The sequence below is a fragment of the Diaporthe citri genome (genome assembly GCF_014595645.1).
Source record: "Diaporthe citri strain NFHF-8-4 chromosome Unknown scaffold_1, whole genome shotgun sequence".
Classification (NCBI taxonomy): Eukaryota; Fungi; Ascomycota; class Sordariomycetes; order Diaporthales; family Diaporthaceae; genus Diaporthe; species Diaporthe citri.
The window spans coordinates 647,007-669,492 of record NW_025064846.1 but is presented as its reverse complement, the minus strand read 5'-3'; the positions used below and the strand labels follow the sequence as shown (position 1 = coordinate 669,492).

The following is a 22,486-nucleotide window of genomic DNA, read 5'->3' as shown; positions in this document are numbered from 1 at the left end:
GCCCAGTAATTTTAAGGTGGGCCTCAACGTTGAAAGATCTGTTGACACTAGCCTTTTCTTATGCAGGACCTGGTTATCATTGCCGGTTCCTGTTATTTCAACGCCATACATAAATAGGAGGCATGTCCCTAAGCCCCTCTATTTTCCCCACGGTTCTGAACATGTTCTCGCCTACACGAGGGGCCAGAAGGTCGGTTGCGCGTAATATGCACACCGGCCTCAGTTGTCCTGCTCAGGGAGCCTGCCAGCCCGCATGAGAAAAAGGAAAATCGATGCGGTCACTCCAGGGACTTTTATATGCATAAAAATGGAGCAAATCCTCCTCTTCGGGTCTGGGGTGGCAATAACCCCGGAAACCAACACAGACCCCACGAGCAACGCCTCATCCCTTCAAGGCCCCCAACCACCAGCCACGGATCCCCTCCGAGCAAGACGACGCGCACGCTTATCGGCACCAAGAGTGCAAGACCTGGAGGCCTGCCTGCACGGAGCTCGCTTAATCATGTTGGCCACCTGGCTTCCATCGACCCTTTCTCTCCACCGGCCGGCCCGTTCGAGATGGCGTCGGCCTGCGGTTCTGCTTGGCATGCCCCATCAGCCGCGGCGAGGTCTCTCCCGATGACGTGGATTTTTTCTTCGGCATTTACCGTCACGGTGACCCGCGCCAGAATATTCAAGATCTTTGCGGAGGCAGGGGGCCAATGGGCGAGTCGTGGCTCGCGAAATCGAGTACAGGGCCGATAACAAAAATGAAAGCAGCACAGAGCCTGAAGCACTATCACCATGGGATGCTCTGGGCTTGGGTACCGAAGCGTGGGCCGCATCCAAGGAAACCGTGTGGTATACGATCTTCGAAATTGCATGCTGGAGCAAGGCTGCCGTCGAGGAAGCTGGGTCGAAGTACATGGAAGATAAACAAGGATGGATCAAAGACTCCCAAAGAGACAGCCGTCAACTCCCAGTCTACCTCGCGCTCATCCAACGGCGGTCTGAGTTCACGGTAGCTGCGGGTTGGCTCTATGCCGGCCACCTGGTCAGGCAGTGGTTGAACTCCACACAAGCCGAAGGCACAGAAACTGCCGTAGTCAGCCATGCAACTACAAAATCACTGGAACCCCTCGTGGATAACGTCAAGAGGAACGGGAAAGCCTCTCGATTGGCCTTGATAGCGCAGTGTCTTGCCAAGCGACCTTCCACGTCTAAACCGGCCAAGATGGCCAGGTCGGCCTCCACTCTCTGGCTGATGATGTGCAACGTGCAACAAGATACTCGATCCTCTCCGGTCTCCCATATCGGCCTGAGCTTGGGCTCTTGTACAATGACCTCGAGCACTCACTCGCCGACAACCCTTTGAACTCCCAAGCGAACTGCTCTTTATCAAATTCCGGAGAAATCTCGGTTTTTTCACCATTTCATGTCACAGACGAAGTCGGCTACAGGTTCGCTTGTGGTTTCAATGCAGAAGAGAACGAAAGCGATGGTGAGGAGGAGGAGGAAGGGAACGCAACCCGCGCCGTCATTCTAGACCTGCCGCTCTTTTCAGATTATTTAGCCCCTCATTCCGTGGTGCAGGATATTGCAGCCGGACTCCAGGCAGACGTTGTCCACATCACTTCTAGCTCGATCGCTCGTTTGCTGGAGTGCCCTTTGCCTCTCTCGAGGGACGGCATCCGAATTCCCACGGATCCAATCTCAAACCTTCGCTTCCGGGCCGCAGAGAGGAGTGGGTGGCTGAACTCTGCTGCAAACAGTCTGGCAACGCCAGAGACTGGTAACGCGAGGGCTCTCAAGCGAGAATATTGGGAGGGTATAAACATGACGGGGAGTGCCGGCACCGACAACAGCGGGGGCTGGCGGAGGTTCGTGATCAACCAGTTCCCGCGCGAGATGGACGGCCTCGAGGCCGGCGGCGGCGCGTTCGTCATGGCGGCGACGAACCGCCCCTTCGACCTGGACGACACCGTCCTGCGCCGCCTGCCGAGGAGGCTGCTCGTCGCGCGGCCGCCGGAGGGTCCTGAGCGCGGCGCACTTTGAGGTCGCGCTGTCCGAGATCAGCGCCAGTGTCAGCGTGGACATGGCGAGTCTGAGGGCCATCAAGAGGTTCGACGACAAGTACGGTGACGCTGGTGCCAAGCGGCAGCGGAAGGCTGGTCTTGGTTTCGGAGGCAGCCCCGAGGTGACTGATGCTGATGTACCCCGTGTGAGGACGTGATACTCAGTGACACAGGCCGTTGAATCTTCTCCAGAGGATGCACCTCCTGATTTCTCCCCGTGCTTTTCTTTTCTCTTTTTAGACTTTCTCATGTCCAGCCCTTTTTAATTTCAGGGAGCGGAGCAGTAGGTTGCCTAGGACGTCCGTTGTGGACGTAAAGTGTGTCCAATATTTAATCATCTAATATCTATGCAGATTGGCTGTTGGCATGTTGATTGTCAAGCAAGTCAAGTTTCGCAAAACATGGATTCACCATCCTGCCCGGGTAACGTCCAGTAGGATAAGACCCTACTTCTAGTGGGAATATCTCCTACCACTTTGAGATCGCCTATCGAGCTCGTGGGGAAAGGCAAGTCACCCTAGCTTTTCAATTCCGGTTTCGTAGCCAAGCCGAAAGGCAAGGCATTGTATCCAGGATGTTTTGGTGCTCACTATCTAGCCGTCATGATGCAAATTGATTCAACCAATAATGCCTTTATTTTCTGAACATTATTAGCTGGCTTCGGGATCAGCGTGTTAAATGCGTGTCGGTCCCGAAATGGACGATGGTACGGAATTCCGTCTAAGTCCGTCGGGGCAGACGGGTGAGCTACGGCACGAGCCCCTCAGTCTTACATACATATACATTGGACATGAAGCTTACTGAGCCTGTTGCAACTTCATGATCCACAAAGGAGACGAAATTGACTTCTTTCTTTGGAAATATATTTACATCGTTGAGACACCTGCACAAAAAATACAACAATGCCTTCCAACAGAGCCGCATTTCTGACAGCCACCAAGGCGCCTCTCGAAATCAAAGAGGTCCCCTACCCAACGCCAGGCGAGAACGAAATCGTAGTCAGGAACCGCGCTGCAGCTATCAACCCTGTCGATTGGTTCCAGCAGGAGAAGGGCCCGGAAGCCATCCCATTCCTGAAGTACCCGGCCATCCTGGGCTATGACATCGCCGGCGAGGTCGAGGCCCTAGGTTCCGGCGTGACCAAGTTCAAAGTCGGCGACAGGGTGGCCGGCCTCGTGAACCAGGGGTTCCAGGAGCACGTGCTGCTGTCGGAGCACATGGCGGTGCCCATCCCCAGCTCCGTCACTTTCGAGCAGGCGGCCGCGCTCCCAATGGGTGTCTCTGTCGCGACCAAGGCTCTCTTCCACAAGGACTTCCTGGCCTTGGACCTGCCGTCCGCGTCCCCGAGCCCGAAGCAGGAGACGGTCCTGATCTGGGGCGGCTCGACCAGCGTCGGCTCGAATGTGATCCAGCTGGCGGTTGCCGCTGGGTATGAGGTGATCACAACGGCCTCTCCGCGTCGGTTCGAGTACGTCAAGGGGCTTGGAGCGTCCCAGGTGTTTGACTGTACGTATATGCCATTCCTTGTGGCGGCCGTGAATCCCTGTACATGTTTCCTCAGACAACGGTTATTGACACATCACAGATGATAGTCCCACCGTGAAAGAAGATCTAGTTGCCGCTTTCAAGGGCAAGAAGGTGGCTGGGGCCATTGCCAACGGCGGAGTGGACTTTTCCACGTTTCCAGGGATCGTGGAAGCTTGTGCGGCCGCCGTGTTGAGCACAGAGGGCAGCAAGTTTGTGGCCCTGACAATGGTTCCGGCGTTCCCAGTACCTGAGGGCATCGAGACCAAATTCGTGGTGGAGCTAAGGCCTGACGTGGAGCTTGCTTCGGCTGTCTTGCACGACTTCCTGCCCGGGGCACTCGCCGATGGAAGGTACACAATTGCTCCCAAGTCGGAGGTTGTGGGAGAGAGTCTCGAGGCCCTTCAGTTAGCCATGGACACTCTGAGGGAGGGAGTGTCTGCTAAGAAGATTGTCGTCTCGCTTTGATTGTACTGCTCATACAGCCCATGGTTAGGACGAATGAAAGAGAAGCATATCAAGTAATCTTAAGTCGAAAGGCTCTCTGTCCCTGGAATTGGCGCTAGACCCAAGCTCAATCTCAAGCTCAAGCTCTCAAACCCGACCGCGCGCGCCAAACAGGAAGATATGGTTGCCGATGACGGCCGTGGCATGTCCAACGCGCGCGGGGAGGGCACGTCGCCCAGGGAGGAGCGGTCGAAGTCTGCGTGGGCGGGGCCTTTGTCCTTGGAGCTGCTGGGATCCGGGCGGTTCGGCGATGTTCTCCGACCCGGTCACGACGTCGTCGGACCCCTCGGCCGAGGTGCCAACGGGCACCTCAGCCAAATTCACCTCCTTGCCATCGTCGTTGCCATCATCACTGAGGGCCATGACTGTGGGGACCTGCGGGACCTCTTGCTTGGGCGCCGCCTTGGTCTTGATGGCGTAGCAGTCGGCGCCGGCGCCGCTGAAGGGCAGAATCTTACCATCAGTTGGGAATAAAAGAAGGCTGACGGGCAGGGCAGGGCAGGACAGGGGCGTTGTTGGGACAGCATATGCTGTGTAAGATCTAAGAGTACGCGTCTCCACTGCACCTGAAAAGGGGGCCCACAGCAGGCACCCGCTCGGCGCGACGGAAGCTCCAACGGTAGGATAAACTTTGTTACTAAAATAGAACAGATCTTCCCTCTTTGTAGTCCACCAACAACAGCCGGGCCAGAAGGACATGGCTCTTCTCATTTATCACCCAAGCACTCTTTTGTCTCCACTGTTCTTTTCAGCAGAGCATGTTCAGCCCGTGGGAGCATACGCAAGCAAAGGCAGTCCTCAGGGGTAGAGTAACACAGTACACAGTAAGCGTAACCCCTACCGGTGGCCATCCTTTGTGCAGCCGCTCTCGTCTTTGTGCACCCAGCCTGTGAGCATCCACAATGTCTAGCAGACTTTGCGGCGCAGTTCCCAACGGGCTGTGCGATGATTTGTCCGTTAGAGACAGCCGGTCTAACTTTGTTGGCCAGGGGCGACTCAGGCATTCGTGACACGGAGCTCCAGAGGTGCGAGCCCTTGAGGGTCTGACAGGATTCACTGCGCCCGTTGGTGATGGGTTTGCCATTGAAAGTGGCTGATGGCAGAGGGGGGCCCGTCAGCAATACGGGAATCTGACTGTGATTTGGTCCCTTGGTAGCTCAAGCGAGCAATGCTTTTCTTCTCTTCTAATATTAAGCAGACAAATTCGCTGCTTACGACTCCATGATACTTTGAATCCTCTCGTCTTCAGTTCTCCTCGTCTAGCTTGGTGTGACGAGCTGTCGCCAAGTCTACAAGCCCGGTACATCCGTTTCTCTCAACCGTATCTAACTGCCTCCTCCTCGACCTTCCTGACCGGGCCTCTCGGCGAAAATGAAGCTGGCAGACATGCGGCATGGCCTTCAGGCGGTGTTCCTGGCCGCCTCGTTAGCAAGCACGACCGTTGCAGAACCATTTGAGGAATGCTCTCTGGCGTATAGGCATAACATCGCCGCAGATGTTGCCTGCGGAGCCCAAGACGCCGTCACCCGTTGCCTGTCCGATCTCGCAGGGGACCAGGGCCTGTTGCAGAACTGCCTCGTCAGTGCAGGCTGCCCCCTACAGGACGCCAAGGTCGAGGCAGCCCGGGCAGCCAAGCGCTGCAAGAGCAACTCGGAAAGCGATGGAAGCAACATGGAGCTGCGGCAGCTGCGTGGGCGACACGGGCTGCGGACAATCCGGGAGGTCGTCGAGGTCCGCGCAGCCCAGGACAAAGACGACAGCGACAGCGAGAAGACCACGCTCGCGACCCTGGCGATCCGTGAGACCACAACCGCCGCGCCCACCTCAACAAATACATGGGTAATGGTGCAGCACCTCAAGGGAACAACCTACACGACCGTGACCTGCATGACCCCGGCGACCGTCGCCACCAGCGCCTGCTCCTTCATCAACGACGCCGACGAGACGGCCTGTGTTGCCACCACCGCCGTCATCCCCAGCTGCGTCCCGGGGATGAAGTGTGGTTACAGCCAGACCAGCGGAGCCGTGAGGTGCGCGACGACCGGGGGCATGGGCATCGGGGGCATCATTGTCGGGAGCGTGCTGGGCGTCGGCGCCGCCGTCTCCATCATCACGATCTGCTCGATGTGCATCCGCGAGCGGAGCAGGAACAAGAGGGACCGCCGTGCCGCCGAGGCGCAGGCCGCGCTGGCCAAGGCGGCCGAGGCGAAGAGGGCGCCGCGTGCCGCCACCGGCATGGCTGGTGGTGGTGACTACGTGCCTCTGATGGGTGCTGGCGATGCTGCTGGTGGACGAGAGGGCCCCGAAATCTCCGGCCCGGCCGATCCGTTCAGGGGGGTGCAGCAGCAGTACTTCGACTCTAGGTGAGGAACGGTCGTAACTCTCGACGTGGTGCATCATCTCTTCGCTGGGTTTGAAGTGGGGTGGGTGGTGCTAGGAGAAGATTGTGAAGGCGAGATGGGAGGGATGAAGCTACAATTGGATGTTCAGGTATCAGGAAAATTGGGCTAAATAGACTGATAATAAAGTTACTTCAAGCATCCGTAAACAAGATTCATGTTAAAGTCAAACAGACGTGTTGTTGGTCACGAGACAAGTTTGTTTGGTATATAACTTGCGCCAAATCAGCCAGATGCAAATTCTCAAACCCACCTGCCGTGTGATGAGCTGTCCCTGTCCCAGAGGCCAGCTGCTCCCAGCTCCACCCGTGGACCGATAATGCAACAATCAGGCCCTCGGCTTAAGCACAAACTTCTGGTTCCCAGTCTGATCATCAGTGCCGGGCACCGACATCTCCTGGCCCACCTGGCTTCCCACCACCTCCATCGGGCGCTCGTCGACGCTCATCTCCACCGGCTGCTGGTTCACCGCGGGCATCTCGACCGGCCACGAGGGCTTGGTGCTGTCGTAGTCGGGCGGCGGGGAGCGGAGCGAGGCGAGGACGTCGTTGGCGTTCTGGCCGCGCTCCTCCAAGATGGCGAGGAGCTCGTTCACTTTCCGCTCCATGTTCCTCCTGTTCCGGTCGAACTCTATGCAGGAAACGACGAAGAGGGAAAACTGGCACACGCTGCGGGAAGCTTGTCAGTAACAGGTACTTGGTCTGTTGTGGCGGGCAGGTGCCGGAGGTTGGGGGCGGAGGACCGAGAAGAAAGAGTCTGGGACTTACACAGTGGCCAAGTTGACTGCACACCAGAAGTAGATCACGCGTGCCCACATCTTATACGTAGACGCCGGTATGCCTGGCGAGCCCTCCGTGAAAGTAGCCGAGTGCTGCTCAGTGGAAGTCACGGACGTGACCCACAGCAACGAGACGATCACGCCCCCGAGCCATAATAGCAGCTCGCAGGCGAGATGCACGGCCGGGATGAGGCCCTTGTTCTTGTCGCGCCTGACGAGGAGGATGGTGACCTCGCTGACCTCCCATATGAAGCTGAGAAGTGGCTGCCGTGGTGTCGTCGTGTCAGTATCTACGCAGCTGCTGAGGTCTGCTGCGCCGCTGTGCCCATCCAAGCTGCCCCCATTGCCCCCTGTCTCCGGGCAGAGGCGAGCCGTTGGACCAGCCCTGCAGGTCTGCGTGGGTGGTTGGACTTACATATGGAAGCCCATATAGGGGAGAGAAGAGGATCCAGGTATCCCATCGCTTTGGAGCGGCGAGGTACACAAGACTGGTAATGCTCGCGGCGAGGGACAGAACGATGATTGTGCCCCTGACGGTGATCTTTGCAGTGGCCCATCTGGGGTTTGTGGCCTGGTCGATCCCCTTCGGCTTCGAGCGCGGCGCAGCGCCGGTTGGGTCGTCCATGTTGGTGCTCATAAGCCCGGCTCCGATGCCAAGCGGTGAGAGGGAAGGACGGAGGCAACGGTATCGGATTTCAGTCAGTGGGTCCCATTCGGAATAAAGTAATTGTAGATGCTCGAAAAGGAGAATCGGGTCTTGCTGAGGTGAGGAGACTCAAAAGGCAGCGTGCAGGCTGGCAGGGCCAGACAAGAAACCGCATGTGAGAAAGCACACTAAAGCTCGGAGTTGCCTGTCGCATCTCGCATTTTGCAGCTTCTCCATGGTCTCCCTTACTTTCACGCAGGCACGGCCACAGACCGGCCGTTTTTGGTGGCCTCTCTCGTTGTGAAGGATCAAGTATGGGTACCACGGAACCCCGTATAAGTCGGTCTCATGATTTCATTCGCCAGGATCTCGGCATCGTGCATCCAACCCTGGCTGCCTGGGTCGCCCCATACTTTGACCCCTTGGCCCTCGACGGCACCTTTTTTTGATTCTGTGCAATGTCAGCATGTTTCACGGGAATCTGCCTTGCGGTTTTTTTGAGAGCTTATTCCCATAGGTTCCTTTGGCTCAAGCAAGCTGGGCTCTGGATCAGCTGGGCGATCTTCAGCTTACAGTGCCTGATGCCCAGATGCCGATGCGGCAAATATTTTGTCGGATCTCAGGTTGAAGGATCCTTAGTTCCCATCCATGGCCCACAATGTGAGGTGCCATCGGGTCGCGTTCAACGACCAGGCTTACCTTCGTGGCGAAGTGCTGCGGAAATAAAAAATGACATGCAAGTCGCGAGAGTGAGCTGCTGGTACCGTGTCTGGGCGCAGCCTAACGGGAGAATGTGATTTGGCCTGTCAGGGCCAAGACAAAAGCCCCAGCGTCATCGCGCACACACTTACCTGTGCAAACGTACGTATTATGCATGGCCGGCAAGCAGATTCAGTGATAGATCGTCAAGACCTGGGTCACCTGTTTGTGTAATTTCCGTTTCGCACCTTTAGTACGAATACCAGCTAGTATTACAGTGATATTCCATACAGATTGGTAGGCTCAGGGGTATCAACAGGGGCGGCCACCCCAATCTGAGAGCCAATTCTCGGCTTCAATGGGAGACAAGCATTCGTAGAGCGCTACAAGCGTTGAGGCGGAATGGTACGTATGGGTCTGGAAACCAGAACCTCCTCATCGAAGATGTCGTCGAGAGATTCCGACATGAGGGCTTGTTCACAGGCAAGTAGTCGTCGCATAGTGTCTCGAGAGCCGGGAACATTCGCATAAGGCTGCCATGTTATGATGCAACAGATCCGCCATCCATGACCCGTCGCCAATGTCCGAAAGCTAATGGCCAAAGGACGACCCTAATACAGGACTTCCGATCTGGCCAGGCGCACCAAAAGCGCCCAACGGCTGAGCCATCTTGTCTGGGTTCCACCGGATGCTCTTCGTGCCAGCCTCGTCAGCCAAGTCGAAGTTTCCGCCACCGTTCGCCATATTTCCCTCCGTTTCGCAGAGCGCCACGATGTCGTTCTCTGTCAGCGGGCCGTCACCCATGGGATTGAAGTCGACGTATGTCTTCATTGCCTCCTGCAGAGAACTGAGAGGAATGAAGCCGTCTTTAGCAGGCTCCTTCATGGCAAGGTCGCGGCAGACATTGCACAGGATCTGCCGTATCGCAACGCTGGCTGGTGGGCGAGCTGGCGCAACACGACCGATGCCGATAGGCGCACTGAACCCGAGGCTTGGGCTGGCGGGCCATCCAACGGGACCACCGAACCCAGGAGGAGCCACGGGTGTCTGAGCAAATGGGCTCATTCCAGGCGGCTGCATGGGGCTGCCCCACATGGAAGCAATTGCCGGATCGGCGAAGGGAGCTGGCGGAAAAGCCGGCCCTGGTCGGCCCGGGGCGACGTACCCTCGACGTAAGCCTGGCTGGAAGTCGGGGAGCGTCGGTAGGACGTCTTCAGAGTCGTCCAGCAACGCGCTACTTCCCAAGTGATCCTGCATGTCGTCAGGGTCCTGCTGCGGAGCTTTTGGCGGGGAGCCTGAATGCGGCCGTTGCCCATGGACGACGGACGAGGGCCGTCCGATGGGTGTGGGTCGACCGATGGGCTGGGCGGCATGCAGAGATGGAGAGTCATAGCCTCCTGACTGCTGCCGCGTGTGTGTGCCCGGAGCTGCGTCTTTCGATGAGGGATTGAAAGGTGACACTAGATCTGAAGTCGGTTGGCCGAACCCAGGTGGCGGTGCAGGTGCAGGAAAGCCTCGGCCAAGCATAGGACTGCTTAGTCCCGGTGGAACCATCCCGGGCGGCGGCTGTCTGAAGCCTGGAGGCCCGGGCGGAAATAGAGGGTTCCCAAAGCCTGGGGGCGGGAGCCCAGGAGGGAACGGCATGCCCATGGGTGGAATGTTGATGGGAGCGGGCTGGCCGGAAGGGAACCTCGCACCGCTCGACTGCGCCGGCGACATCGCCCGGGACACATTCGCCGAATGCTGACTTGCTGTGCTGCCTCGGGCACTCGGGGGCCCAGACGGCCGCGGACTGGTCTGGGCTGGTGTGTTGGAGCTTGGAGACGGGTCGTGACTCGTAGACCCGGACAGCGATGTCGTCCCTGGGCCTGAAGAGCTCGTGTCCTGTTGCGAGGACTGTCGCGGCCGCATCGGCGTCGGTGCCTTTGGTAAGGCCGGCGTCGCGACGGAAGGTTTCGGCGAAGCAAAAGCTGCTGTGGGCGGCTGCTGAGGTAGGACGGGCAATGCTGGATTTGTTGGATGCTGGGCGGGCCGTTTTGGAAGCGTCATCGTGACAGGAGCCGTGGCCAGGGCCGCTGCTTTCTTAGCTGCACGTTCCTCCTGTTTCTGCTTTTGGGTCGACTTGTTCCCGTTCTCCGAGGATTTGCTCTCGAGCTCCTTCTGCCGTCTTTGCGATTCTTGCATCTCCTTGAGTTCCTTGGCCTCGCGATCCGACCTCTCCCGCTCTTCTTTCTCCTTGAGGCGAGCCTCCTCGCGAGCCTTCTTCTCACGGTCCTTGGCCTCTTTCGCTTTTCGCTCCTGATCGGCCTGGAGTTGCTTTTGGCGTTGTCGCTCGGCTTCCTTTCTTGCCCGTTCGTCTTCTTCGGCTTTCCTCTGGGCCTCCTTCTTCTTGCGCTTCTCCTCGGCCTTCCTTCTCGCGTCTTCCGCCTTACGAGCCTCTTCTCGCCGTCGCTCCTCCTCCTCAGCCGCTTTCTCAGCCTCTCTGCGTGCCTTTTCTTCGGCCTGGGCTTGCTTCTTCTGGGCTGCCTTCTCTTTCTTCTTCTGGGCCTCCTTGGCTTTCTTCTCTTTGCGGGCCGCTTCCCTCCGTAGCTCCTCTTCCTCCTCCTCCATGAGTTTGGCCTGTCGTTCCCTCGCTACCTTTTCGCGGTATGCTTGGAGTACCCTTTGCTCAAACATTCGCGCAGCGAAGATTTGGAACATCCGACGGCCTTCCTCCATGCGTTGCTCTTCGGTCATAGTGTCCTGTGGCATGTCAGACATTGATGTGGTCACGTGCTGTAGAAAACAGGTGAGACACCTACGTCGTCTTCTTCCTCGTACTCGTCATCCTCTTGAGAATCGTAGTCTTCGTCCTCATCGTCCTCGTATTCCTCGTCGTCGACTGGTGGAGGTGGAGGGTGATCATGACCGGGAAGCCCGCCGTTGACACCATGCCCGTAGCTCCGAGAGTACTGGTCTTGAGCAAAGTCGCCCTCGCGTGCCATACGTCGCTCGGCTAGCTGTTCCATCATTTCGATGAACTTCTTGCCGTCGTTTTTCAGTAAGTCGTCGGCTACCGTTAATATGCCACCTAGAACAGACCCCAGTTACCATCTTGACACTGCTTGCAGCCACGCATAGAGAGATTAGGAGCACCCATACCCTGAACTGTCAGACTGCTTCCGAAGTTGAAGAATTCGGAAGCGTAGTCGCGATGTATCTCCTCTTCAGGCTCCTCGTCGCTGTAGGCGTCTTCGTCGTCGAGCTCTTCCTCACTATAGGCATCCTCCTCCAGATCGTCCTCATCGTCTTCGCCGACGTGCTCTACTATTCGCCCGCGTGAGGGTTGGTGCCCTGCGTAACTCGGGAACCTGTTGCCGTGGTGGAATCCAAAGTGCCGCGACGCACCCATCAAGGGCGGGTGTCCGTCTTGTTGGGGGTGGTTCGCAAACTGCTTGAGCTCCTCGTAGTAGGCGTCGTACAGGCCCTCCAGTTCCTCCTCTATCGCGTGTCGCTTCCTGCCACACACTGAGCAGCTGCATGTGTGTTTCTGTTGCTCCTTCATCTTCTTAAGCACGGCCTCCTTCTCGACTTTGACGAGCGATTTGCGCTCATCTTCGCCGAGCCCGAGCCAGAATTCCTTGATCCTCTCCCGCTCCTCCTGGGAACTGGTATTCCAAATCCGCTCCTTGGAGATCCCGGATGGGTGAGGCGCGTTTAACTGGGGCGTCGGAGAGTCCGGCTGATCTGCCAGCTCCCCTGCCGCTGCGGCGCCCTTGTGTCTCTTCTTCTTGGACTTCTTGGACTTGGGTGCGGAGTCAGGTATACGGCCGTTCACTTGAGCATGTGCCTGGTGAAGCTGGTTGTTGAACTGGTCTTCATCGTCCTCGCTGTCCTCCTGGTCGGGATCGTGATTCGGTCTGTGGCCTACGGAATTTGATGCGCCGTTGGCATTTTCCGCATTCAAAGCCGCCTCGGCGGCGGCTTTGGCAGCGGCCTTTTCACGACGCTTCTGCTTCTTCCGGTTGACATTTGCTGGTACCGGGGCAGGCCCGTTGCTTGTCGTGCCAGATGCCCCGATAGCCTGTGGCTTTGCGCCAGAGGCAGCGGAAGTCGTGGGCGAGGGCTGTGCGGAATCGGGAGCTGACATGGTATCGGGCAAGGTGATGAACTTGGAGCCGTCTCTGTTCCTGTATTTCGCGCCTCTGGCCGTCGGCGACATTGGAGGAGGGGCGGGGGGCGCAGGCTGATTCCGAGACCCTTTGGACTTCATTTTTACTGATTCTATTTTCCTACAAAGAGGCGGGTATCGAGGTCATAGAGGTGCGTGCGGCGACAGCGCGGCCCGTCGGGTCGTCAAGGTCTAAAGAGCTCGGGGATCAACCGTGACCTAGACGGTGGTGGGATCGCAGGTCAGCTCAGATGTTCCGCAGCCAAAAACAATCCGCCCTGCGCAGAACAGTCCCTGTTCGGTCGGCTCGAGGATTCGGTCCCAAGGCGAAGGGCCAAACGAGTGCTGTGGCCGTGTCGCGCTGGTGGCAGAAGCTCTGGCGGTAGCTATGGCTCGTATGCGACCGGGACTGCACATGGGACGGAGGCGTGGAGGAGGTACAGATCAAGCAAGGAAATGGAACCAGGCACAGGTGCAGGTGCAGGAACAGGTGTGGATAGTGCTTGGTGCACAGAAATATCGCGGGCGGTTGATGGGAGGCTTGTTCGTTGGGTACAGGAGGGGCTGCGATGGCTCGCCTTGGCTTGGCCTGCCTTACCTGACAGCGTCTGAAGGGCTGGCTACCTTAGCAGCTAGCAGCAGCTTTCCCGATGGACCAGAGCGAGGGGCGAGTGGTTGAATGCGGGCGAGGGAGCCAGTCGGTGGGTCGTGTCAGCAGAAAAACCACAATGCAGGCTGCCACAGAAAAGAGCGATGATGATGCTGCCCCCAAGAGCACAGGTGGTTGTCTGTCGTCTTCCCAAATAGAACCAAGACCCAAGGGGCGCCGTGGTGACACTGACAATCAGTCACTTTTCCCAGAGTCCAGTGTCGGCAACGTCGTTCCAGCAATCGGCCATAGGGAGGCGCGGGCCCAATGTCCCCTCCAGGTAGCCCTGGCGTCCCGCCAAGGTGTGGCTGGTACATGCCCATGACATTGGGGAGAGAGCAGACCAATGAGGCTCGCCTCATGTGACCTGTGGACCCACTTTCGCTCCCAGTCTCCCCCGCGCCCGCCTTATCGGGCCTGGCAAGCAGGCGAACCCAGGGAGGCCAGGGAGCCTGGAAAGCCTGAATTCGAGGCAGTCAATCAGTTTACAGCGTCAGTTGGTTTGACTGGATTCCACGTCTCGAAAATGCAAATTGCCACATCGGATTTCTTTATTTCCCCATCTTGAAACATGAGCAAATGCTCAGCTCAGCTCAGCTATAGTCCACTGCCTTGCTTGTACACCTGGCTCAACACAACCCCGGGCACACTTTACACATAATGCCTGACTAAGAACCTCGCCCGGATCAAGTCCTGACGGCCACAAGCTGGCCTCCAATGACGATATCACCATTCACGGGCGTCGCGAGCCCGCCAGCCGTAGTAACATACAGGGCCGTCGAATCACAATCGCGCCTTCCGAACTTTGCAGATATCGCCTCTGCAATGGCCGTCGAGTTCACGTCTCCAGCAACGACCCTGACCTCTCCCGTGCGCGTGTTGATTTTCTGGATCGTGTTTGCTCCTCCCGCGGCCATCCACGCATTGCCTTCATCATCGAGCGCGAAGTCGTCCCATTGGTCCAACGGAGTGAGCGTCTGCGCGATCGTTTTGAAATCCCCGGCCGGTGTGCCGTCACTAACATCGAGTCGGACTCTGTTAAGCTTCTTCTGGCCGGTATTGACAAAGTACATCGTGTCATTGCGAATCTGTATTCCGTTCGTGCCGGAGGGACCGAAGGCGTAATCAGGTGCAGGGGCTGTGAACGTATTATTGATCACTACCGCATACCCTCCCGTATTAATATCCACCGAGTATACAGTACCGGTCTTAACGTCTCCGACAATAAGAAGCTGTCTCTCCGGACTCGGCAGCAAGGCCATGCCATCGAGGAACCTCGCAGGTAGTACGTCGGCAATTTTGCTCAAAGCCGGCGGCTGGGCCGAGACGGACTCATTCGAAGTTATATTCAAGCCGCGCAGATCAAGACTCCAGATGGACCAGGATCCGACGACACTCTCCCCAGTGCCCAGGGAAAGGTTGCCTCCGGCAATAGCATATATATCCGGCTGGTACTCGACTATACCGGTCAGCCCGAGCACGCTCGAGAATTCGTGAACAAGTACCGCTTTGCCGGGACGCTCAGGGTCGATCAGCCAGACCTGAGGTGAGGTAAGGACGTTGGCAAGAATCTGTCCGTTCGGTCGAACTGCCAAGTTCTCCACATATGTATTGTTGGGAAATTGGTATATGGTTCGCGCCTCGGCCTCCCTAAGAGGGGAGCCATGTATTTCCGCGGCGATCGCGCAACCTGAGAGAATACTCAGAGCGGTGATTACGCTGTACAGCATTCTGACGATTGTTATAACTCTGGCCGAGCTCAATGACTGGTGTAGGACATTCGCCATGGCAGATGGCCCACACGTCGCCCACTCATGCCGACCTTTATACTGTCGACTGTCGCAGGCAGCTGGGAATTCTTCAAGTCTTCAAGCTGTATATCGTGGCTGACCGGCTTACCATCACCGAATCTTTAACTCCGCATTGTAAGATGATATCGGGGTTAACAACGTTAGTAATTGAGTCCGAATTCTGTACCACCACGATGGTGGGCGGTTGCCCTCGGGCCATCGCTTATGGTCAAGGGCAGAGTGACCGACAGTAAGGACACTTCGAACGACTCCAATACTCAAAACAGATCCAACACCAAATCCGGTAAATGAGTCACGCTTGTTCATGATGGTCCACGGGATTTGCAGGCCGTGGGCCAATAACTTCACGTGAATGAATCACGACTTGCGCATGTAATCCGCCTTGTCGTCAAGCTCCGGGACTTGATAGAAACGCGCAGCGGCCCTAGGCTCTAAGCCCGGAGTAGCGACACAGCTCCCGGGTCTTCCGATCAGATAGATGTTAGCTCGTGTTCTTTGACAACCTCGACATTCCATTGAATGCATCGGACCTTGCAGCAGGCCCGAAAAAAAAAACAGGCGTAACGTAAATGGTGTATCCTTCTTATAGGACGTATGATGCTCTATTCTCTTCTAGGGATTTGTGTGGAGAAAATCGGGATAAACACACATTTCCTGTGGTACGCAGGTAGATCCCTCTCTATGTCATTCTAATTACTCGTGTACCTGGATGGAGCCGTGCCAAACTCAGAGGGACGTCGTCAGACGTGTCAGCTGTTGGCAAAACATTGGGGAGGCGGCTTCCGACAGCCGGTGCCCGGCCCTGTATACTACGGATACTCTCGAATCGCTTGCTGTCTATCTGCCGTCGATCCCCCTGATCGACGTGCTGCTTATTGTCCGCTCCAGCTTGCCGTGCCTGCGTGTGTAGTGTAGTAGCACGCACGAATTGCAACTCGAGTGTGCATGTGATGGTCCTCGCCTGTTGCAAAAATGGGGTACACTGGCCCCCCAGATCCGCATCCGACGGTATGGCAGAGGCGGGCGACGATAACAACAGACAGCCCCATGCGCGCCATCGGGGTTCTCGAAGGTTAGCCAGGGCTAGTGTATGTTGCTAGTTGTTTCGCTCACGTTAGCCCACGCAACGTTCCAAATCAAATTGGCCCTCGTATCTCGCCTCTGTTCTTGGTGCGTGCCCGGCTCCTTGGGTCATAGGGCCGAAACATCAGCTAACAACTCTCATGGCGTCAGGACCTTGGGCCTGGGTTGCCTCCCCAAATTGTCCCAACAACAAATGCCAGCCCGCCCAGTTCGTGGCCTGTCCCCGCCTCCAGACGGCGGCCGGGAGCCAAGAGTCCTATGACAAAGATCTTCGGCACGGCTATGGGGGAGGAGCGTAGGTTGCCTTGCGCAGGCACTTCCTCGTGTCGCGATACAGGAACAAAAGCCTGGGACCCCCTTTGGGCAAGGTTGCACAGCCTCGCTGGCCTCTGCAACCCCAGCGGCATGACGCGCATCGCTTCGCAGAGCGCAGCACAGTAGCTTGCCAGCGGCTTCCGGTGGCCCCACCGTCGGCAGCAGCGAGTCCTAGAGTCGACGGCCGGCCGGCGCTGGGTCTGATTCGACATCATACGCTGATTTGTGGTGGTTTGCAGGCGAGAAGCGAGCACCAGTCAGGACCGAGCGAGACTACGTATGCAGCGCACGCGTCTCGCGACATTTGCGGTGCTGTGGACCTCAGGGCCAGGGTGAAAGGAAATTCTCGTTGACTCGTGCCAGTTCTCATTACTTGTTAGCAAAGTGACGGTGAGGTTGTTTACAGTGAAGTTACTGTCTATGTGTTTATGTGTTTATGTGTGTGTGGAGTGGCATTGCAGTAGCTTGTTGCTTGGTTGTTCGAAAGTGCCCGAGAGCCTCAACGCACCCCTGAGACAAGATCGAATTGAGGTGTGCAGTGCAGTGTGTGTCGTGTGCTGTGTGCTGCAAGCAGGGTCTCGTTGGATGCTGCCGTTCGGGTCGGTTGAGCGGTGCCCTGATCCCGTCGCATCTCACGAGGCCCAATGCAGCCTGTCGATAGTCACCTGTAGGCCTCGGGGAACAGACGGTTGCTGCAGCATTGACGGGCCAAAGCATCCATCTGAACACGAAGGCCATGATCAGAAATAGAAATATGGCCTGTCAAGAGACCGGCGGGTAGAACGCATAGAAGGTCTCTAGTGTCGTAGTCGAGAGACTTGGTAGTATTCGGTGCTGTGCAAGAGCAAGAGCAGGGGCACACTCCCGAGGTCTTGCACACACCATGTCGTCACAAGGTTGCAGTGGGTGTGCACCCCGATCCGTGGAAGCTTTCTGGGATGTGGTGGGCTGGCGGTCTGTTGTTGCAAGCCACAGCAGACGTCGGGATGCTGCTTCGAGATGCCATTTGTTGATGGCCTCATGTCCTCAGTCACGCTCACGTTAACACTTACGTTCGCACTCACATTTTACGGCACGGGTCTGCCGGGCTGTCGGCGGAGCTGGCCCAGAGTGGAGTGGAGTGACAGCGACGGGTGTTTGACGGGTGGGAATGCAGAGCTTGTGGTTCCTGCTGCCGCCTGCGCATCAAATCCCCCAGGCCCCATGCTGCAGGTGCTGCCCAAGACCCAGGGCTATGTGTGTGCCCTTCTTGGACGGCGGGCGCTTGGCACCATAGGAGATCCCTGCTGCCGATCCACTGGCCCATCGAGGCGGGCGCAGCAGAGCAACCCCCAATCCCCCAAATTGTCTCAATTCAGTCCAGGACGGGACTTCCAGGGCTCCCCCAAGTTTGGCACTTTGTCTTTGACTGACGGCCCTGCAGCACCCTGACGAGCGAGCATCCACGACCCGACACCAACCTGGCATAGGCTCAATCAAAGACCTGGCCGACCTGAGCTCAATTACCTGGACTACCTAGATTCTTCCCCTCAGAAACTCCCATCCCGATCCCCCCAGCCTTGGAACCTCCCCCCACGACATCCCAGTCCGAAACATTTATCCCGTCCGCTCTCTCGCACCTCTCCACGCCCAGCTGGTTTCACTGTAACTAGTCCAGCTACTTACTCACTTACTTGCTTACTTGCTTCATTCATTCCTTCTTGACAATCGTTCACCCAACCCCCCCCCCCCCCAAACCCTTTTTCTTGCCCATCAGGCGCACTCGTTCGCGGCGGAAAAGGAGAACGACCCTCACCGTTACATCCACAGCAGCCGGCGGCAGGGACAGCAGCACCAGAAACACCACTCCCGCTACATCAGTCAGCAGCATTTGGTGCCGCCAGACATCCCAGTCCGATAACGACATCATAAGCTTTCCCACCTGCGACGGTTCTCCAACATCCACCGATAGGAGCAATTGCTCGGTGAAGAGCGCTGCGAACCTTGCTCTCCACGATGGCAAGCGCTGGGAGTGCTCAGAACGTCATCCGAAGGTATTTCCACAGCCCCTTACTCCTCGCCTCGCCGCATCGAAATTCCAGGCACCAATTGGTTCTGACGTCGGTCTGCGCAGGAAGCTGGTCATCATCGGCGACGGAGCTTGCGGGAAGACCTCGCTGCTCAGCGTCTTCACACTGGGCTACTTTCCTACGGTTAGTCGTCCCCCATAGCTGATAATCCCAACGAACCTCTATTTATTTGAGTAAATAAACTAACTAATGTCTGCCAGCACTATGTAAGTTATCCATCGAGAAGACCGCCGTACCCGACCGTCATGGCGACACCACACGGCCTGTGCTACCACGACCACGATATCTAACGAGCTCACCCGCGCCAGATACCTACCGTTTTCGAGAACTACGTTACCGACTGTAGGGTAGACGGCAAATCAGTTCAGCTTGCGCTATGGGATACAGCGGGACAGGAGGACTATGAGCGGCTGCGCCCCCTGGCATACTCGAAAGCACATGTCATCTTGATAGGATTCTCCGTGGATACGCCAGATTCACTGGACAACGTCAAACACAAGGTGGGTCCTTTTCTCATTCCGGACTCCGGCTCATAGGGGAGAGATGGCGGCATGAGGCTTGTGCGACGGATGGTCTCGCCTCCCGAGACTGTACGCCCCACCGGCATTGGCGACTGTCAACTTCGTGAACATCAGGTTCATTGCCGATCAGTCGATGCGCCAGCCACTCGCCGAATATAACTGCAGAAGCTGACGAGATTCGTGCGGAACAGTGGGTCGAAGAAGCGACGGAAAAGTGCCCGGGCGTGCCGATCATACTTGTCGGATTGAAGAAAGATCTGAGAGAGGACCCAGTTGCCGTCGAGGAGATGCGTAAGAAGTCCCTCCGATTTGTCACAGAACACGACGGCGAGGCGGCCGCCCGAGAAGTAGGAGCGAAGAAATATCTCGAGTGCTCGAGTCTAAGCGGAGAGGGCGTCGACGACGTATTCGAGGCGGCGACAAGAGCAGCACTGCTCACGTTTGAGAAGGGCGAGGGCGGTGGCTGCTGTGTGATCCTGTGAGAATGCGGAAAGACTGGTTTTCAGTGGGAAAGGGATATCGCCAGAGAACCACACGGGAGTTCCTGGCGGTATCCATTCAAAGCGGCACAACTTCGAAACGTCCCCGACAACGAATGCATGGACAACCACTTCCTCTTTACACCGTCAATCACTCGGTATCCACGGGATATAAACAGGCCACGGCGAGGGCCACTACGCCACGGACAAAACACGCATGTCGACGGCTAAACACATTTGGCAGCAGTCTTGCCCTGCTGCCCTGCATCATCAATGGTATAATACCCACACGAAGGAGATTTGCAAGGAACGCAAGGTGTACCCAACTGCTGGCTAGCAAGGTCCGGTCCACGGTCGGGCGGAATGGAACGTAAAAAGGTACGGTCTATGGGGTTTAACAGGAGGGGACGGGGGCAAGGGGGTCGGTCCTTTGGAGCAGCATCCACAGAAATGCGCATTCTTCAGGCAGACTGAAATTGCTGCGTAGCAGGTTTTAACTATAGGCATCTAATTTCCATTCTTTACACTCTCTGTGAGACACAGACTAGAATATGTGGGCACGGGTGACTGGCATGGAGGCCAGAGTTGTATGTTTTCTGCTCTCGTGAATACATAAGATACATAACGTCAAGAACGGCCTCAGCGGGATGAACACAGGGCCTATGTAGACATCATAACTCCTTGACAGTATGAACAGGGCCGGCAGCTTACTGCCTCTTCCACTCATGGTTCCACGCCTTCTCCGCGGGGGTCTCCACCAGCGGCCGGGCGTACTCGATGGGGACGGCGCCCTTGCCCCAGACGCCGAACTTCTCCATCGCCTTGCGGTACAGCCAGCCCTCGGGCCGCGTCCCCGGCCCGCCCATGGTCCGCAGCACCTCGCAGGCGTGCTCCATGCTCTGCTGCATGCGCATCAGCTCCCTCTCGCGGGCCTCCTCCTCCCTCCGCCGGAACAGCTGCCACGCGCGGTGGATGGTCCAGTGGCGGAGCCAGCGGTTGCGCGCCATGCGCAGCGGCGGCGGCAGCTGCGAGCCCGCGTAGATGAACTTCATCAGGTCCGCCACCTTGGGGTCCAGCTTGGCCGCCATCTGCGCGCGCCGCTTCTTGCGCGCGGCCGCGTCCAGCGGCGGGCCCTTGGCGCCGCCCTTCTTGGACTGCTGCTGCTGCTTCGGCGGGACGCGCGCGAGGGCCGGCCGCGTGGTGCTGAAGGCCCGGGGCGTGCTGGGTGCTGTCGTCGGTGGCGGGGTGATCGAGAGCGCGGCCGTGGCGCGCGCGAGGGAGGCGATTCCGTCTTGCGAGGGGGTGGTTTGGCGCATGCTGGTGCGCGTCGGTCTCAGGAGACCTCGCAGGCCTTTTGGTGCGAACATTGTGAGGTGTTGGAGAGAGTGTTTTGAAGAGTCAAGCGGCGTGGTTGGACAGGTTCGAGTGCGGAGACGGTCCGGTCGTTGCAAGGCGCGTCAGGACGGCGATCCCGGGGCCCTGTTTGCACTCGAATAAATCGCAGGCTGGTATTCCGATGGCGCTCGCCAAAATATCTCCAACCAGTCCAATGCGTTTCCCTCCAAGCCCTTGCCCTTGGCCACCAGCGTATTCCTTGACCCTGTTGACAGTCCTCGCGGTAGAGGGAGCTATCCGGGGGGTTCGCTGCCAAGAATGGTGCAGCGCGGCGAGTTGCAGGTCGGCTTGTCGGGGCGGGAGGGTCGGGTCGGCTCAACTGGCCACTAGGTCAATCGGAAGAGTTGTTTGCGAGGTATCGGCTCGAGCGCAGTCGTTGTCCGTCAGACAGGCAGGATAGACGTGCTTGGCCTCGAGGGGATTGCAGCATGGGGAACAGGGGAAAGCATAGCTTCGCTGCGACCCCAGAAAATCCAAACCGCCGGATAAGCTCAGCTCCCGACGCTCCGATAAACGCGTGGGTACGTACCTGTCTCAGATCGCCTGTTCGGGCGCTGCCGAGCTGGGTAGCATCAGAGCCTCTTTCAGGCGCAGTGGATCCCGGGTGTGGCATCCTTGTTCACAATGAGGCTCTTCGGTGCGCAGGTACGGAGTACGACGCTCAGACTTCAGACCACCAACAGTACGCATTCGGCCCAATCCAACGTCATGTAATTTCACGCCAGCGTTGTTCGACACATGCAGAATTAAGGTCGGCATTGCACACAAGGGTGGTCAGTCATGATAACTCGGAACACCCTTGAGAGACATCCCTCACAGCAAAAAGGACCTTCTGCTCCTACCAGCAATCGTCTTGATGACTCGTTCCTGCGGAGCCATGCTGGCAGTCTTCCACGGGGTTGAGGTAGATCACCTATGAGAAGATAATTGCGCTAGCGCAGTCTCCATCGCAGCCTACCTGAGATTTAGATGAGACGCTCAGATCTCACAGTTGCGTCCAAATTATGAGCGAGACATGGCAGGCAGCCGCCGCTATCGAAACATGGACCAATTTCAGATGACAGCTGATCTCAGTAAAAGGGCGGGAGATGAGACAGAGACTTAAGACGATGCCCTACGCCCGCTGCACTATAGCGCAGATTGCCAAAATATCAGAATTACAAGAGCGCCTTCTGGGATCCAGTGCAGTCTTAGGTATATAGCTGTGCCGTCTTAAGACTGAGCATCCTATGAGATGAAATTACATACGGTGGGAGAGTTCTTGAAATCGTAGGAGAGTTTATGCAGAAAAGGGACATGTATGTCAATTACCCGCTTAGTGCACGCAGAATTCGACCAAAAAAATAGGAATTCCCAGAACAAGGGCTTCTCCGGTGATGGCTGAACATGAGTGTCCCCAAAGATTCA

At 57.2% G+C, this 22,486-nt stretch overlaps 8 protein-coding genes across 8 annotated transcripts; 4 read left to right on the top strand and 4 right to left on the bottom strand.

Moving 5' to 3' along the window:
* Nucleotides 1-558: 558 nt before the first annotated feature.
* On the top strand, nucleotides 559-2,034 carry INS49_000182 (uncharacterized protein; the record flags this gene model as incomplete). Its single annotated transcript, XM_043161020.1, has 3 exons — nucleotides 559-654; nucleotides 731-1,221; nucleotides 1,266-2,034. 3 exons carry the CDS (start codon nucleotides 559-561, stop codon nucleotides 2,032-2,034), a joined length of 1,356 nt encoding a protein of 451 aa, XP_043029526.1.
* Nucleotides 2,035-2,074: 40 nt separating this feature from the next.
* Nucleotides 2,075-4,559, top strand: INS49_000181 (uncharacterized protein; the record flags this gene model as incomplete). Its single annotated transcript, XM_043161019.1, has 4 exons — nucleotides 2,075-2,200; nucleotides 2,996-3,560; nucleotides 3,640-3,931; nucleotides 4,145-4,559. The coding sequence occupies 4 exons, from the start codon at nucleotides 2,075-2,077 to the stop codon at nucleotides 4,557-4,559; spliced, it is 1,398 nt and encodes a 465-aa protein (XP_043029525.1).
* An 897-nt stretch (nucleotides 4,560-5,456) lies between these two features.
* Nucleotides 5,457-6,452, top strand: INS49_000180 (uncharacterized protein; the record flags this gene model as incomplete). The annotated part of the gene is made up of 1 exon (XM_043161018.1): nucleotides 5,457-6,452. The coding sequence occupies one exon, from the start codon at nucleotides 5,457-5,459 to the stop codon at nucleotides 6,450-6,452; it is 996 nt and encodes a 331-aa protein (XP_043029524.1).
* A 360-nt stretch (nucleotides 6,453-6,812) lies between these two features.
* Nucleotides 6,813-7,887, bottom strand: INS49_000179 (uncharacterized protein; the record flags this gene model as incomplete). The annotated part of the gene is made up of 3 exons (XM_043161017.1): nucleotides 6,813-7,152; nucleotides 7,252-7,526; nucleotides 7,678-7,887. 3 exons carry the CDS (start codon nucleotides 7,885-7,887, stop codon nucleotides 6,813-6,815), a joined length of 825 nt encoding a protein of 274 aa, XP_043029523.1.
* A 1,311-nt stretch (nucleotides 7,888-9,198) lies between these two features.
* INS49_000178 (uncharacterized protein) lies at nucleotides 9,199-12,808 on the bottom strand (the record flags this gene model as incomplete). Its single annotated transcript, XM_043161016.1, has 3 exons — nucleotides 9,199-11,349; nucleotides 11,409-11,659; nucleotides 11,749-12,808. The coding sequence occupies 3 exons, from the start codon at nucleotides 12,806-12,808 to the stop codon at nucleotides 9,199-9,201; spliced, it is 3,462 nt and encodes a 1,153-aa protein (XP_043029522.1).
* Nucleotides 12,809-14,092: 1,284 nt separating this feature from the next.
* INS49_000177 (uncharacterized protein) lies at nucleotides 14,093-15,136 on the bottom strand (the record flags this gene model as incomplete). The annotated part of the gene is made up of 1 exon (XM_043161015.1): nucleotides 14,093-15,136. The coding sequence occupies one exon, from the start codon at nucleotides 15,134-15,136 to the stop codon at nucleotides 14,093-14,095; it is 1,044 nt and encodes a 347-aa protein (XP_043029521.1).
* A 3,474-nt stretch (nucleotides 15,137-18,610) lies between these two features.
* INS49_000176 (uncharacterized protein) lies at nucleotides 18,611-19,687 on the top strand (the record flags this gene model as incomplete). Its single annotated transcript, XM_043161014.1, has 5 exons — nucleotides 18,611-18,648; nucleotides 18,729-18,807; nucleotides 18,885-18,890; nucleotides 18,993-19,184; nucleotides 19,397-19,687. The coding sequence occupies 5 exons, from the start codon at nucleotides 18,611-18,613 to the stop codon at nucleotides 19,685-19,687; spliced, it is 606 nt and encodes a 201-aa protein (XP_043029520.1).
* Nucleotides 19,688-20,391: 704 nt separating this feature from the next.
* On the bottom strand, nucleotides 20,392-21,051 carry INS49_000175 (uncharacterized protein; the record flags this gene model as incomplete). Its single annotated transcript, XM_043161013.1, has 1 exon — nucleotides 20,392-21,051. The coding sequence occupies one exon, from the start codon at nucleotides 21,049-21,051 to the stop codon at nucleotides 20,392-20,394; it is 660 nt and encodes a 219-aa protein (XP_043029519.1).
* Nucleotides 21,052-22,486: the final 1,435 nt, after the last annotated feature.